Below are 17,542 nucleotides of genomic sequence, written 5' to 3'. Positions count from 1 at the left end.
ATTGTGTGGTAACTCACGAAGGCCAGCAATGCCCCTTAACCTGTCCATCCTTGTTTTTTGTTGTTTCTTTCATAGGTTGTTGGAAGCAAATAAAACAGCCCTTTGCCAGACAGCAGTCAACCGAGTTTACCATCAGCTATAGTAATGACAAGGACACCGTACAAAAGCTAGATTTGGTGACTTGTGACATGGCAGGTAACTATAACATTTGTTGTTACCTTCACTATTGCTCATTGTGTCACTGAAGAAGGGAAAGTATTTTGATGAAGAAAATACCAACTCGCTGAATGTATGAATGAAATGATATATGCAGTATGGAAGCAATCCAGTGGTTTCACATAGTTGTTATTTGTGTAATGTGTATGCTTGCAATTTTAGAGTTGACACTGAGCGCTCTGAGTTGATTAAGTAAGTAGACTCTGTTCCCTATCAGTGCAAAATGGCAGAGAAAAGGCTTGTTGCCCCGTCCATGGTTCACATCCAAAATCTGTGGGATAAAAAGTTAGACCTGGGAGGGCTGCTAGGACACTAGAACTAATTGTCAGTCAGTCAAAAAGCTTTATTATCGGTTAAAAACCATAAAAGCACATATATACACAATAAAAAATAAAAGCAAGTCATTAATCAACAATATAATACATTCATAATAGCAGCCTAAGATCATAAAATGGTTAAAACTGCAATAATACAGACATGACAGAATCCTATACCAATTCAAATAGAGCAATGGGTGGACAAGTAGATCAGTCCCTAGGGATATTATTTGTAAGGTACCTTCTGAATTACAGTGTTTATGCTAGCGCAGTAGAGGCAATTTGACATTTTTTGATTATAGCGCCTCTTGTGCACCACATATACAGAAGGTATCTGGCAGTCGCAAACACAATCAAGTGAGTGGTATCCTATTTTAAAATTCTAAAGACCTCCCTATAGTCCCTGAGACCCCTGGACTTACATCATTGGATAATCCATTTAGCTCTTGCCTTAGAGTAGAGAGGTCAGAAGAGCAGAACGTGCAGATACTTCTCTTTGCTACCTTGACACCCTGGGCAAGAACTCGATGTATGGGGAGCATTTGACCACTTATTTATCACGGCCCTCACTGGAAGTGTTCCATATCTGTATTGAACATATAACTTCTTGGCCAGTAAGGGCTGGATATCATCCAGAAATTTCTCGAATAGGGGTTTAACCTTGACATCCAAGAAAGTATTAGTCAGCCTACCCAAAGAGGGATTCGTTAATGTAAGTTCCGTTCGATATTGCTTAAGTACATTGCCCAACGACCTCTTGGTAGTCAGGACACAGGTTTCCTCAGGAGAGGACCACAAGTCTCCCCTACCCAGAGCGTGGCAGAGCTGTTTAACATACTTTAGCCAGGGGATTTTTCCCACACCCCTTATGGACAGAAGGTCTCTTGGTCCTCCCTATAGCTTGAGAGCGCGGGGGTGGACCAGAGTCGCATCCAGTACATCAGGGGGGGGATTTGAAATAATCTCCTGTATGGGGGGCCAGACCTAAATCAAACCGTAATGGGGTCAAGGGAGTACTCTGGGGAAGTCTCAAAAGGCGCCTGATAAAACTATTAGAAAGGTGGCGCAAACGTGACGCCAGAGGTCTGCTCCGTAGAGCGCTCCACCTCTCGCCTGGGCTTTGTAGATTTCCACAGGCGGTCCCAATGATTTAAGTGAGCACTCTTTGTAAACCTTTAGAATACTGCCAGAGGATTGGGCCAACTTCAGGTTGGCCTTAGCCATGTGGGACCCCCAATCCATTCTGTTGTTTAGTGTTACCCCCAAGTAGTCAAAGGTGGACACTCTTTCCAACACCAAGTTATCCATATGGGGGTGGGGGCAGTTGGATGATTTGGTGTTGTAGACCATATACTTAGTTTTGGAGAGGTTAATCTCCAGGTTCCTAGATCTACAAAAGGAGCAAAACGCCTCCAGTGTTCGCTGTATACCCATGGAAGATTTTGATAGCAGAAGGGTATCAGCGAACATCAGGGCTGGTGTCTTGCGGCCTGCTAGACTGGGTGAGTCTAGGTCCCTCGCTCCCATTAGATGTTCGATCAACCCGTTGAGGAAGAGGGAGAATAGCGTGGGGGCCAGCACGCACCCCTGCCTCACTCCCTTTTCCACCGGAAACAGGGCTGAAAGCTCCCCATTCCTCCTGTACCTCACACTTGCGTAGGTACCTTGGTGCATACGTTTAAACAGATGGCACAAATATATTGGGGCACCCATCTCTAGTAATATCGCCCAAAGCTTATCCCTCTGGATCAAGTCAAATGCGGATCGAAGGTCCACAAAGATCAAGTACAAACTACCCGCCCCCATGGATACTAGAACTAATTGGTTTGACCCTTTATAATTTGGCATATTTCTTGATCATTATATCCTTCACCGTACATTGGAGCAATGCTTAATTTGAGACTGTGGTTTCCGGTGCTCAGCGACTGCACATTATTGTCAACAGCACTTCTGACATTCTACCACAAGGTGGCAGTGTTGTCTAATATAGAGAAAAGTATGATAACCGTTGTTTAGTAATTTAATATGCATTAAAATGAATAATACCTGCCACCAAAGCCACTCTTTTAGCTGTGGGGGCCTGGAATAGTCGGAATTGTCACTCTTGTAAGAGTGTCATGGTTAGGAGTTGTGTTGGTACTGTCATTGGCAGCTCTGGCAGGGGAAATGGGTGGTGCAAGCTTCAGTGGCCTCCTAATGAAAGCCCTTGCACATACTTTTTTCTTAAAAAAAAAAAAGCATTGCATTGGAGGCACGTAGAACTTCTCTATGTACAAACCATGCCACCACTGAGTCGCAGTAATTCCATTCACAGTTGAAGCTACACCTTAATTGTTGTGGCCCCTTTCTGATCTTGCTTATTGGCATACTCTGTTTCCGTCTTGCATGATAGGCTTTAAAGCAGGTGTCTCCAACCAGTCCATTGTGAGATACCAGACACCTTCAAAGTAGCTCACCGACTTGAGTTTATTTTTAAATAAGCACAAGGTCACATTTTCCTTTTAACATTAAGGGAAGGCTGAGTTTACTTAACATTATTACCATCATGCAGGGCCTGATGATGAGCAATGCAGATTTATGAGCCAGGCTGGGTCACAGAGGTGAAGCACTGAAGTATTTAACTCTTAAATAAAAGTCCTTGTGAAGCATGAGAACAACATTATGTTTCTGGAATGCTTTTTAAATGGGAGAAAATTAAAATGAAAAGATACCTCAATGATTGGCATTGAAGCATAAACAAGCTTTGCTGGAGAACTAAGGGCCACCAACTTAGAGAGGTAATACACCACAAGCCAAATACAACTCAACCACATTTGCGATGGACTGCTCAGCCCATCATACATGTATAAGTTGAATTTATTCTCTAGCAAGTTATGGGTCTTGCGCTCCATCTTTTGACTCTGTGAAATGACTGTGCACAACTGAAGACACTCCAAGTGATAGCAAAAATGTCTGGTGAGATTCCACTCAAACACCAATATGGGTGAGCCTCCTCTGAGCTTCTTAGATGCTTTGCAATGCACAGGTCCATTCACATACTGGGCATGGATACCCCACACATCCAACGGAGGGTTGTAGGCTAGAGGAAAAGAAGTACTTGAGTTACCTCTCAATAACTTGTGTGTATATATGGTTATTTATACACCACACTCCTAGCTGGGAAGCAACTGAATTTAAAGTTCGAAGGACCATCATTTTATTACTAGGACTTGCGTTGTAATGGGTGATGAGTGAGTTCCTACTGTGGAAGTGGTAACATACCTTATACTTGTTTGAATTATAGGAGCGTTGCAGTGGTTCTGAAATCATCAGGGTTATGTTGTTCGATATCCTAGAAACAAAGACTGGAAAGGCTCCCTCAGTGTGGTGTTATTGTGGTCTTACTTCCAAGGCCCTTGATTGGGCACTTTACTTTGTGAAAGATAAGTTTAAGCTGTGCCGTAGTGAGTTCATGTCAACCATGGTGCAGAGCATTGCCTCCATCCAAATGTGAGAGGACCATGGCCTTCACTGTGATTATGAAATCAGTTTCAGGATTGAAAAGTTTAAAGTTCTTCAGAAAGGAGAGACCATGCTGTCTTTGTTTTCCTAGAGATATGTTCTTTGAATTAGTTATTTGCTGAGGACAAATAAAGTGATTTTCACTGATGATCTGTTGAAGATGAATTAGGTGATTTTTCACTGATGATCTGTAGGGGTCAATCACTCTTGTGTTGGAGAGTCAACATTACAGGTTGTTTGGAGCTACTCATCTCTGTCGAGACAAGCTTCATGTAGGCACTTGATATCTTGTTCTGGAGCAGCATCATCAGCTTAAGGAGACTTTAAGGCAAAGGTGGCTGCCAATTACATGTTTGTGGATCTTAATGTCAAGTGGTTCCATCCTAAGGTTGAAGTTTATGCAAGAAAAAAGGGATCCTTGAGGAACTTTGCATTAGAAGGGGAGCTTCTGGGATATTGTGGGTCCTACTTGGATGAACTATTGGCATGGCCGGAGGTGAACTATGGCAGGACTGTTTCAGAGAAATATATGCATAGTATATGCATGTTTTCAGGGTTTAACCCCATGTACAGTGGTCAATTGTGGCAAATGCTTCAGAGAGGTCACACTGGATCCGGGGGCACTTGTCATTAGCTTATCAGTGGCATCTGTCTCCGTGATACAGTGTGGGCTGAAACTAGATTTGTAGTCCTTTAGAAGATCATTCTTGTTGATTTACCCCGGGAGTTGGGTGGGGACTTATTTCTCAGTGGTCTTTCCTAAGAAGAATAGTAGGTGATGATCATTATTGGTGAGATCGTCTGGGTCCAAACTTAGTTTCTCCAGTAATGAGAAGATCTGATCTGTCTCGAGAGCATCTGGAGGTATTCTTTGGCTAAGGGAGGAATTGATGATGGTGAGAAGGGGAGCCACAGTGCTTTCTTGAAGAGATTAATGAGGGAGGATGTTGTTTTCAGGAAGGCATCTTTTTGAAGTGATTTAATGATGGAGGATAGTAGGACGTTGTCTTCATTGGAGATGGCATTGAGTGAGTTCAGCATGCTGGTGATCCTGAATTCCTTGTAAGAGAGGAGGTTGAAGGCTGTCCAGTTGGGGTTATAGTGGTGAGAAATAGGAAGTAGAGTAAATGTTCTTGTGTTGTGGGTGGGGCCTAATTTAACGTGCAATTTTTGACTACTTTGAAGAGCTATGTTTCTGTTAGAAGCTTTGTTGATAGTAGTCAAGAAGTTGGATTTGGTATAGGCGATGAGTTTTAAGTCAGAAAAGAATGTCAGGATCTTTTGGTCTTCTTTCGGTTGTTTCCGGATGCGCTTGTTAGAGAGATCTTGGGTACAGTGCATAATAGAAGGTTTTTGTGATTTCGGGGAAGCATTGAGCTGTGCGTCTGTTTTTCAGGGTAGTGTTCTAGATGCCAAGGAGTGTGACATTTAAAGTTGTTTACAAAAAGTTGCTGAGATCTTCTTGGAGGACGTCCATGAGGAGATTGAAGGAAGAGGTGTGGCGCAGCGGCCAGGGCGACTGATGCCGGACGCTGGGGATCACGGTTCGATCCCCAGCACCGGTGGCAGGGGTCTGACCAGCACCATGTGACTCTGGGCAATAGCTTGCTTAATCTTCCAGACGGCCTCCAGCACCGGGAAACCTGTGGGTAGCTGTGCACTTTACAAATACAGGATTATTATTATTATTGAAAAGTTTGGTTTACTTTATTTGGTGGACAGTGCAGGTCCAAGAGGAATTGTAGAAGATAGCTAATTAATCTTCTGTCTTGTATGTTTAAGATGTTGTACTGTACTGGGATGTGCAGGGTATATGTGGATGTGTACCATGTCTCTGCGACAAGTTCATCTAGGTTGTGATCATTCGTGATGTCCAGTGTATCGAAAACCTGGAGAACTACAGTATGTGCTTTAATAAGCATGAGAATGATTGATTGTGCTGAGAGAGAAAAAAAGAGACAGGCCTGACAGACTGTGTGTATGTCTCCTTGTGAGTGTATCTGTGTCCTTTAGTGGTTGATGTGCAGGAATTTGGTGTCTGGAATGTCTCGTCGGTGTAGCAAACCCAGTTTAAAAACAATCTGTTCGCATCCAGTTTTGAGAATTTAGAAATAGGGAACTTCCTATAATTTGTTAAGAAAAACCAATCTGGCAAGTTCCACAAATAGCAAACACATATGCATATGGGCAATAAAAAATTCAGTTATTTTCGCATGGAAGCAATTACCCTTTTACTGTGGTTTCTTTCTCTCTGAAGTGAACTCTTCTCTTTCTTTAGATTTTCAGCTGCCTCTCATGGTTGGGACAGAAACTGTGACAAGAAAAGGCTCTACCTTCAAACCGCTCGACACTGAGATGAAAGACCAGATTGGAAGAGCGGAGATTGAGAATCACTACGACTACCCTCACAGAGCGAGTCGACATGAGTATGCCTTGCCACTGATGAACCAGGAGCCAGAATACGCCACCCCTATCATAGAGCGGCACACCAAGCGAGAGAAGACATTCACCACTGTGTCTGGCTACAAGGTACCAGTCCTTGCTGCCACCCCTCAGCTGAACATTCCCCTCATAGGGATTTCCAGCCTTAAGGATCCTGTAGGTGGGGACTATAAACCAATGCAGAGCGCTAGGAACTCCGAGGGAGAATATGACAGGCCTAAGATTATCCAGAACACTGCTGCTGGGGATGACAGTTCAGACTATCAAAAACCCCAGTTGAATTTAGCAGTGGATGATGGTTACGCATCTCCCAGAGACTGCCTAAAGCCGATAAGCCATGCTTCTGTGATTAGCGTGTGAACAGTGTTTTACAGTACAACGTTAAGAGTTGTAACAGCCCTCACAGTGGCAGGCTCATTCTGAGGAAAAGCACAAGCGCCTTAAACTTGGGTACAGCCCCACCACCACCTACATCAGCAGGGTACTCAAGTGACCGTCTTCATTTTATGTACATTAACGGGATGCTTGGATTTTGAAAAAGGGTTACATTGCAGTTTTTGCCTGCGGCGTTCCCTATGTGACCCTCGTGGGCGCCCACCCCCAAGCTAATTGCTGTAATATGTGCAATTTGTATAGATGTTTATTTAAAAATGGCTCTCCTTTACTCAGGTTGGGTTTGAGGTGACTGCAGTTTAAAATAGAAACATATTGAGTCTGCATGTCTAAAAGCCTTACAGATAGTTGTGGTCTTCACTACATTCTTTACTCTGCGGGTACATACGTACTTATTCATTCCTGCCTTCGGTGTTGCCTACGACTCATAGGCTTGCCTATTACTTTTCTTTTTGGTGGAGCATAGAGTTCCTAACCACTTCCAGCTCAAAATATAATGTTATTTATAATTCTTCTGAAACATAGTTTCAAATTGCAGCAACTGTTGCAACAGTTGTTGCACTTGAGGTAAGGCAGTCATTTGCGCACTGTCATACGTTTTGTACACAATGGGACATTTACTAAGGATAATTGTTACTTTCTTACCTATTGGGAGGTGTTTGGAAACTTCTCTTTAAAGACCCAAAAATGTGCTTCATCTCATTTCTTTCTAAAATCCAAAGGAAATCAAGCCGGACACCTGTGTGCTACATGGAGCACCATTTGGTTTTACCTCAATACTGGACACTTTTCAGGGCAGGCGGAATGGAGTCATTGGATTACTCTTCATATTTTTGTAATACGACAACTATAAAGTTAACTGTCATGTAAAATATAATTTATGCTTTTTATAAGGTATGTTTAAAACTAACCGATTCGAACACCCTTTGCTTGGCTAGTCGCACTTTAAAAGAATTTGAGTTCTGTCGTCCAGGTGAGACTTCACAAACAGTGGTGTCCGTGTATAGGTAGATGGCCCGCCTGAGTTGGGGCCGCTTAAGAGAACAGGAAGTGGTGACCTTCCACATATGATTTAAATTTCTCCTTGTTTGCAATACGAGGGGTCTGGCCCCCCTGTTATCATACTTGTTATGGGAGAAATCATAGAGAAGAACCAAGTTGTGGAAAAAGACGAGGCTGATGATCTCCCGCCGGTGGTAGTAGTCTACAGTTAATTCCTTTGATAGTTTTGCTAAATAAACGCTGGAAGAGAAAGTCCAAAAACGCAAACGTCTTAGAGTTAAGAACTGTGCAACACTTATTGCAATGTTGGACTGGTGTTTGTAGGTTGCATATCTATCCTACCAAGGCCTGAACCAGCATTGAGGCTCCCAGTCGTCAAAGCATGTGTGCAAACATTTGATCAACTTCTGCCAAAAGGCCTGATAAAATGAGGTATGCCACTCATGTCTAATAAATATCTTTCCTTACCCCTACATGGATGTTGTGAATAGATGGTAGCTCTTCTGTATTTTGACACTGTGCTTTGTTTCCCCTAATAAGGACACTTGTTGATGTGAAAGGAAAGGGGAAATGTTACATTTGGAGATGTGATTAAAAATGTAACGATAATTATGAGTACAGAGAACGGGCATCATCTTGGAATTGATATACAAATGTACTTGTATATTAACGTAACAGTCTTTCGCTAATAATAGGAAGGACAGCATACATCTGAGGATCTCAGGCTTGCATTCGGAGGGTACAGACATTTTGATGTGCCCACAAGCTGGAATAGTGTCTTCATAAGAAAGTCCAGTCCTCATTATTGTGGAGAACATCTTAAGCAAGATGTTGTCAAGGTGCACTTCAGAGTCCGAAGCACCGTTGGAAAGGTATTCCTATTGGAAAAATGCGTTAAATGATTAACTTGGTTGTATTCTAGTTGGATGTGACTTACAAAGTGTATTGTAGACTGGTGTTCCAGATCTCACAGCTGCTGCCTCAATGACAGGCAGGGAAAGTGTTTTTGTTAAGGGACATGTTCATGTAGTTTCATTTAAAAACAAATAAAAAAATGTTTGTTGTAACCAAAGAAAAATAAGAACATTTTAATGTACACTTGGCCATCAATCCTCACTCGCAGGAATGGAAACAAGACTTGGCCATCAATCCTCACTCGCAGGAATGGAAACAATCACAAAAATTGCTATTCACAGTGTTAATCTATATTACTGCGAGTCCATGAAAAATGTTCTTCGGTTATTCTTCTGCAGTCTGATGGCATTAGAAATTGCATTGCACATAAACCAAAGTACAGTGAAGGCCTGTGTGCTGCCATGTTTTGCCTGTGAGAAGATACTATTATCCACCCTTCATAATGCTCCTAATGGAATCATGGAAACGCAAGCACTTTATGAAAAGTAGCAGGCACTTAAGTTAATTGACATGTCCAGCAATTGTTTATGGTATGACGGCTTCAAACTCTACATGGCAGTTTGAGGATGGGAAGAACCCCCACTTTGATGATGGTTTGCTTGCATTTACCAAAGCAAATTCCTGGCTCAGTCCATGAAAAAAGTCTGCTTTTCTTCAAGCATCATAGAGCTGCTTCACAGTGTGTCACTTTATTTTAAATGACTGGTAAGTTGCCACACAGGGTATATGCAAACAGTAGTCAAGCACGCTATTGTGGTTCACCTTTGTAAGTTTCTTCAAGGCTTTTGAAATTCTACACTCTTTAGGTTGTTTTGTAGAATATTTTGAAATCCAGTCCTACAAATGGTACTTGCGTAAGTTATGTAGAGAATTTGTAATGTACTGTTTTTTTGTAATGTTGGTAAGATGAAACTGTATAAAACGAGAGATCTAAATGAATAGAACCAGAAAACTATCCAAAGATATGTTACCTAACCTATTTTCCTGTTTATTGCACAATTTGATTTGCCTGCTGTACCCAAAAAATTGGGAACAAATTTTACATTGTACCTTTTAACTACTTTGAGTTTTGCCATGTATCGAGCTTCCTCTCCCTCCTCTCATTCGCCAAATCGTTCTTACCTATGGAGAAACATTGGCCTCTGGTAGTACAATTTCCTTATGCAGACTCCCTACCCGTGTGATATTTCTCTCACCCCCATGGTATTTCTGCCCCTGTCCTTATTTCTGCTTTCCTTTTCGAAGTGTTATCCAAAACGAGATGCTGTGTGTAAGGCACGTGTCTTACTTGGTAACTTGTGTGTCCATCCTGTTACGTGATGTAAAAAAGGTAGTAACAACCAAATAGTCTCTATATGACCTATGTAAATTGAGAAATCAATATATGTATATCATCCCCTCACTTGGCTGAGGGGGATGTCATTGCAGTACTTCCATAGCACCTTTCCTCCTAAAGAGTACACAAGATTACTTGATGAACAAGAAACCTTTTGCTTGTTTGCAGTTGCATATATTAGATTTTATCTACCTCAGACGAATGAGTGAGCTACTGTTACCCTTCTGATAGCCTGATGTAAAGATTATTGCCAAGCTGTTGAGTATCTTCAACCATATGAACTAGGCAAGCAAGCCACAGCTGCAATTGAGTCTGGTTGGTTCGCAGCCGATTGAAGCTATGCCCGAGAGTCTAAATGGATATAGACCTACGTACACCTCATTGCAAATATCAGCCAGCTCCCATGTAGATGTCGTATTTCTTCTTTAGACACCATTAGGGTAAAAACATGCTCAAATGTTTTATTTCTTTGTGACAGATTATATAGATTATTGTTGTGCAGTTGTAATTACTTACGCTGAGCAAAAGGGTGCTTTTGTTATGATACTGTGACCAGGAATTTAATAGCTTCTCACCAGACCCAGTTATCAATTCAATTTCTGTGAAATACCTTCAAGCTTTTCAGATCCTGACATCATACTGTTAAAGCTTACTTCGTTTCAGGGTTTTGGGACACTTGTATTTGTTTACATAAATGTGTACATAATTGTGTATTGTCTTTTGTTATTAAAGTTGTGGAATATGGGTCCTGAATCGCAGTGTTCTTTACTTACTTAGTCCTAGACCTTTCTGTCACCGTCATGTGTGGGAATTTCTAGCACATTTGAAAAATTTGTATTGCCTAAGGTGTGATGGTAGAAGGGGAAGGGGAGTGCAACTTCAAGCCCATTATCACAGAAAGTTAGATTACATTGTGAAATTAGAAGAACTTCATGAATTCACTGCTAATACAGAGTTTGTTTACCCTGAGCAGCTACATTTAATAATTCACGTATCTATAAACAGTTGGTTATAGGGTGTAACCGATCCAAGAAGTGAAAGAGTGGTCTACATAAGACCAGGTTACAAATGATACAGATATAAAGGATAAAGATTCTGGGATTATGTACCCAAAAATAGTTTATGTTTATGTATATAGAAAATGCACAACCGGTAACTGTTTAATCAGGCCCAGTATGGCTATTAAGGGATTTTGAGGATGACAAACACCAAGGGACCAAGGAACAATTGTTTTGTGAAGATCACTGCATCCCTGAGATGCCATATCTGAAAGAAACACGTTAGTGTTAGATTCCTTACCTTAGAATATCCCCAGGCGTCAGTCTGGATCTGGAAACTTTTGCGTAGCAGTACCCTTGCGCGTCGGTAGGCGTCGTCTGCAGGCGTCTCCTGCGGCTCCGCGTCCGTCGTTGGCGTCGTGCGCCGTGATGACGTCGCTGGAGTATATAGACGCCGCCTCCGCGCGCTGACGTCAGTTCTTCTTTTTTCCGCGCCAGTGGACGCAGATCTGAAGAGCGGTACCCGGTCTTTGACCAACTTATCTCTAGTTATTTCCTATATTTGTGCCTGGTAAGGATGCCCGGTTTCAAGAATTGTGACGGTTGTGACCGCACGATGTCGGTCACGGACCATCACCGACTCTGTCTCCGGTGCCTGGGCCCCGACCACGACGTCGACGCCTGCGTCGATTGCCGGGCTCTGACTGGCAAAGCTAGGCGGGAGCGGTCCCGCAAGCTGCTCGAGCTCCGGGTGTCGGCCCCGCGTCGAGAGCGGTCTCGGTCCGGCCGGAGGTCCAGGGAGCGTTCGAGGGAGCGGTCGCGGAGCCGCGCCGGGCGCTCCGGAAGTCGACATCACTCGTCGAGTTCGTCAGGTAAGAGACACAAGAAGTCGGGGCGTCGTCATCGTACCCCCGACTCCCCCCGACGCTCGCGCGATGCGGCCGGGGGTTCGGGTGACCCCCGGCTCCGCGAGAGTCGCCGGCGCGGCCTGCCCCATACCCTCAGGTCCCTGGGCAAGGTGCGACGCCTGAGGAGATAGGGCCCTCATGGCCATGAGGAACGCCTCTATCTTCTCCGGCGGGTTCCACAGCGCCTACGGGCCCAGTGAACCCGTCCGGGGGCCCTAGCGGTTCAGCTGACCCTACCTCGACGCCGTCGGATGCTCCGACACCGGCGCAGCCGGCGGCGCCGATCCCGGCGCCGCTAGGGCCTTCGGGGTCGACGCCGGATGGACGTCCATCCAATCCGGCGCCGATTCCATCGGGGTTACCCCCGACGCCGCCCCCGCGCGACGCCGGTTCCTCGGTGCCGGCTTCGGGCGGCACCGGGGCTCCGGCGCCGGCTCCGGGCGGCGCCGTCCCCATACCCTCACCGAATCCGGACGCGGAGTCGGACCGGCGTCGCTCGACGCCGGGCTCGACGCCGATGGGGCCTGTCGACCCTGTGGAGCCGGTCTACATGGTTGACACCGACTATGGTGATGATGTAGAGTACGGTGAGGGCTGGGAGGGGTCTGAGGACCCTCTGTCACGCGAGTGTCAGTATGACATGGACTGGACAGGTGATTTGGGGGACGCCAGTGGTTTGGATGACTCTCCTAACCCTGGTTTTGTCTCTCCTCCTTCCGTGGCATCGGAGGAGGGAGCTGCCTATTCAGTGGTGTTGATGAGGGCTGCCAAGGCCTTAAACCTTGAGCTCCCCGTCGCGGCCGTGAGGCCTAACATCCTCACTGAGGTCTTCAAACCGCGGTCATGCCCACAGGAGCCTCTGCTGCCGTTTAACGAAGCCTTATCAGACGTTCTGTTGGGCACTTGGTCCAGGCCCTCTTCAGGTGCGCCTGTTGATCGGAACGTGGCCAGACGCCACCGTCCTTGTCCGGACGACCCCAAGTTCCTGTCCACCCACCCCACCCCTGAGAGTCTGGTGATCCAGGCCTCTACCTCCCAGTCCGCATTCCCGTCGGCCCCGCCCGATCGGGAATCCAAGAGGTATGACCAATATGGCAAGAAGGTCTTCTCGTCCCTGAGTTTGGGACTGCGGTCTTGCAACACCGCTTGCCTCTTGGGCCGCTACACCCACTCTGTGTGGGATACGGTCGCGGAGCTGCTGCCAGAATGCCCCATGGAGGTGCGGGCAAAACTCGGCAAAGCTGTAGCTGAGGGCCGAGATGCAGCTAGATATTCTATTCGATGTGGTCTTGATACGACCGACTCGCTAGGCAGAGCGATGTCCACGACGGTGGCGATTCGTCGCCACGCCTGGTTGAGATCCGCCAACTTCTCGGCAGATGTCCAGAATACTTTGATGGACATGCCGTTCGATGGCTGTCATCTGTTTGGTGACAAGGCGGACCACGCGCTGGAACGCTTCAAGGACTCCAGGGTCACGGCCAAGTCTTTGGGTCTCTCGACCCAGCGCCAGCAAACGGGTTCGTTTCGCTCCTTTCGTGGCCACGGAAGGGGCGCCCCCACACGTGCTGCCAGCCACGCACCGCAACAATCACTTCAACGCGGTGGCGGCCGTGGAAACCGCCGGGGAGGCGGTCGGGGTCAACGGCGGGGTCAGGCCACATCTCCCCCCGCAGCATCTGCCTCAAAATCCTCCTAGTCCGTGCTTTCAGGGCCACGTGACGCCAGTGGGTGGCAGGGTTCGCCATCACCACGCCCGCTGGCGCACGATCACATCGGACAGGTGGGTGCTGCAAATCGTCCGAAGGGGCTACTCCCTCCCCTTCGAGACCACTCCTCCAGCCATGCCACCACAGAACCACCGTGTGTCGGGAGACCACTTGCAACTTCTGCAGGAGGAAGTTACGGCCCTCTTGGCCAAGGGGGCCATCGAGCGCGTTCCTGGGCCAGAAGTAGGACGTGGTTGCTATTCCCACTACTTTCTGGTACCCAAGAAGGACAAAGGGGGCCTACGTCCTATCTTGGATCTACGGAACGTCAACGGCTTCCTCCGGAAGGAGAAGTTCAAGATGTTGACTTTGGCTCGGGTCTTGGCTGCCCTAGACCCGCAAGACTGGATGGTAGCGTTGGACTTGCAGGATGCGTATTTTCACATCCCCGTCCTGCCGGCCCACCGGCGTTACCTGCGGTTCACGGTAGGCCAGGAGCACTTTCAGTTTATCGTGCTCCCCTTTGGCCTTACAAGCGCCCCACGGGTGTTCACAAAGGTGTTGGCGGTGGTCGCAGCCCATCTGCGCAGGTTAGGGGTTTTAGTCTTCCCCTACCTAGACGACTGGTTGTTGAAGGCGGGCTCGCCCCATACAGTCGTCCGCCACCTCCAGATGACGGCAGACCTCTTGCACGACCTGGGGTTCTCCATCAATGTGCCGAAATCACACCTGTGTCCCTCTCAAAAGCTCCTTTTCATCGGAGCGGTTCTGGACTCGGCGCAGTTTCGGGTTTATCCTCCGGAACGGCGGATCCGGGATATTCAGGCGTTGATTCCCATCTTTCAGCCGCTATCCCGGGTTTCGGTCAGGTTGACGCTGCGGCTGCTGGGGCTGATGGCTTCCTGCATCCTTCTGGTGCATCACGCCCGGTGGCGGATGCGGGCTCTGCAGTGGGACCTGAAGTTTCAGTGGGCCCAGCATCAGGGCAACTTGTCCGACCACGTCTTGATCTCGGAGGACACTGCGAGACAACTGCAGTGGTGGCTTACGGACCGCGATTGGGTCAGGGGCAAGTCCCTCTCCCTTCCCCAACCGGAGCACGTTGTCGTGACGGACGCGTCCCTCCAGGGCTGGGGAGGCCACTTGGGGGAGGCGGAGATCAGAGGCATCTGGTCTCCGGCGGAGTCCCGGCTCCATATAAACCTGTTGGAGCTGCGGGCGATTCGTCTAGCACTGAAGGCATTTCTCCCCTTTGTCAACGGGAGTGTAGTGCAGGTGTTCATGGACAACACCACCGCCATGTGGTACTGCAACAAACAAGGCGGGGTGGGGTCGTGGACCCTTTGCCAGGAGGCTCTGCGCCTCTGGCAGTGGCTGGAACGTAAGGGCGTGACTCTGACGGTTCAACACCTGGCAGGTTCTCTGAACGCCAGGGCGGACGAACTCAGCCGTCGGTGCTCGATGGATCACGAATGGCGTCTGAACTCGGACGTGGCGCAAGGCCTCTTTCGGCACTGGGGAGAGCCTTAGTTAGATCTATTTGCCACAGAAGAGAACGCGCAATGTCATCAGTTCTGCGCGTTGGAGTTTCCAAGACGGCACTCGTACGGCGACGCCTTTCGGCGCGAGTGGAGTTGCGGTCTGTTATACGCCTTTCCGCCTATACCACTTCTGCCCAGAGTGCTGAAGAAGATCAGGCGCGACCGGGCCCAAGTTATTCTTGTGGCTCCGGACTGGGCTCGAAGGTACTGGTATCCGAGCTACTCAGCATGTCAGTCGGTCCCCCGATCCGCCTGCCCCTTCAGGAGGACCTTCTGTCGCAGCAACAGGGGACGGTCCTCCACCCGAACCTGTCCGGTCTCCACCTCCATGCTTGGAGATTGAGCGGCGGCAGTTGAGGCCATTTGACTTCCCTCCTGAAGTCTGTAATGTAATTCTGGCAGCCAGGCGTCCCTCCACGAAATCGGTATACGCCTGTCGGTGGAACAAGTTTGTGGCATGGTGCACAGCAAAGGCTGTGGATCCTCTTTCTGCCCCTCTCTCCGAGGTTCTTCTGTTCCTTCTCTCTCTTGCCCAGCAGGGCTCTGCTCTGGGCACTATCAAGGGCTACCTTTCTGCCCTTTCAGCCTTTCTTAGGCTTCCTGATCAGCCTTCTTTGTTCAAGTCCCCAATTGTAACGAGATTCTTGAAGGGCATCACACACATGTATCCACCTGTTCCGTTTGTGATGCCTCAGTGGGACTTGAACCTGGTTCTAACCTTTTTGATGTGTGCTCCCTTTGAGCCCCTTCATTCTTGCCCTCTCCGTCTCCTGACTTTAAAGACGGCTTTCCTGGTTGCCATCACCTCTGCCAGGAGGGTGAGTGAGCTCCAGGCTCTTTCTGTCAAACCTCCTTTCTTGTCCATCCATCCTGACAAGGTGGTTCTGAGGACTAGACCTTCTTTCCTGCCCAAAGTAGTTTCTGCTTTCCATATCGGGCAGTCCATCACCCTCCCTTCCTTCTTCCCGCCTCCGCATCCTTCAAAGGATGAAGAGCGGCTCCACCGTCTGGACCCAAAGCGTGCGCTTTCATTTTACATGGATCGCACACGCCAGTTCCGGGTGGATGACCAACTGTTTGTTGGCTATGTGGGTGCGAAGAAGGGACGGGCGGTACACAAACGGACCATCTCTCGGTGGGTCGTTCTCTGCATCAAAGCGTGCTACTCTTTGGCTCGGAAGGAGCCTCCTGTTGGGCTGAGGGCCCATTCCACTCGGGCCACGGCGGCTACTACTGCCCTGGGCCGGGGAGTCCCCTTGCAGGACATTTGCCAAGCGGCTACGTGGGCCTTGCTGCACACATTTGCGAGGCACTACTGCCTGGACAGTCAAGTCCGGAGGGATGGCTTCTTTGGCCGTTCTGTCCTCCAGGATTTTCTGGTGTAGGAATGTATTGGTTCGCAGACCCACCACCGGGGTTGGTATTGCTGGGGTATCTATTCTAAGGTAAGGAATCTAACACTAACGTGTTTCTTTCAGATGAACAAGTTACTTACCTTCGGTAACGATATATCTGTAAGAAACATTAGTTAGTGTTAGATTCCTTACCGAACCCACCCATCCTCCCCGTTCTGCGAACTGATACCTAGGGTTAAGGACATCCCTTTCAGGGCCCTAGTTTCAAATGGCACCAGTGTTGGTTCTCTCATGGCTCTGCGTCTTCTGGCGCGGAAAAGCTGTGTGCAAAGAACTGACGTCAGCGCGCGGAGGCGGCGTCTATATACTCCAGCGACGTCATCACGGCGCACGACGCCAACGACGGACGCGGAGCCGCAGGAGACGCCTGCAGACGACGCCTACCGACGCGCAAGGGTACTGCTACGCAAAAGTTTCCGGATCCAGACTGACGCCTGGGGATATTCTAAGGTAAGGAATCTAACACTAACTAATGTTTCTTACAGATATATCGTTACCGAAGGTAAGTAACTTGTTCTTTAAGGCCATATTGCACATTACTGGTTATGCATTTTATATAGAACATGTTTGTTTTAGGTTGGTTAGCCTGAAAATGTTGTTTTATTCGAAGTGCAGCTGACAATGGGGACTTGTTAGAATTGTTTACCTTTCATGAAGTAATTGTTGATAAAAAAAAATAAGGGACAACGGTAAAGGCCATTTGCCACATAATTTACATATTAAAAAAATGTTCAGCTTAAATTGATGAAAGAATACTGCCAGAGAATGTCCTGCATAATTTGCAGCTTTTGCCACAAACTTGAGATAACTTTGCTGTTTAACTTCGCCTTTTGTGTTGCATAATCTTAG

The 17,542-nt window shown here is 47.4% G+C and overlaps 1 protein-coding gene across 1 annotated transcript in view; it reads left to right on the top strand.

Annotated features, from left to right (window-relative positions):
* DCBLD1 (discoidin, CUB and LCCL domain containing 1) overlaps window positions 1–10,875 on the top strand; it is a 258,277-nt gene extending 247,402 nt beyond the window's left edge. Inside the window, exons 16-17 of the mRNA XM_086926742.1 lie at window positions 76–195; window positions 6,313–10,875. Coding sequence (XP_086782868.1) covers window positions 76–195; window positions 6,313–6,836 — 644 coding nt within the window. The 3' untranslated portion in view covers window positions 6,837–10,875. The remainder of the gene's footprint in view (window positions 1–75; window positions 196–6,312) is intronic.
* Window positions 10,876–17,542: the final 6,667 nt, after the last annotated feature.

Source organism: Lissotriton vulgaris, chromosome 6 (assembly GCF_964263255.1).
Source record: "Lissotriton vulgaris chromosome 6, aLisVul1.2, whole genome shotgun sequence".
Classification (NCBI taxonomy): Eukaryota; Metazoa; Chordata; class Amphibia; order Caudata; family Salamandridae; genus Lissotriton; species Lissotriton vulgaris.
Note: the sequence above shows the minus strand (reverse complement) of the source record. Positions and strands in the feature narration are given on the sequence as shown.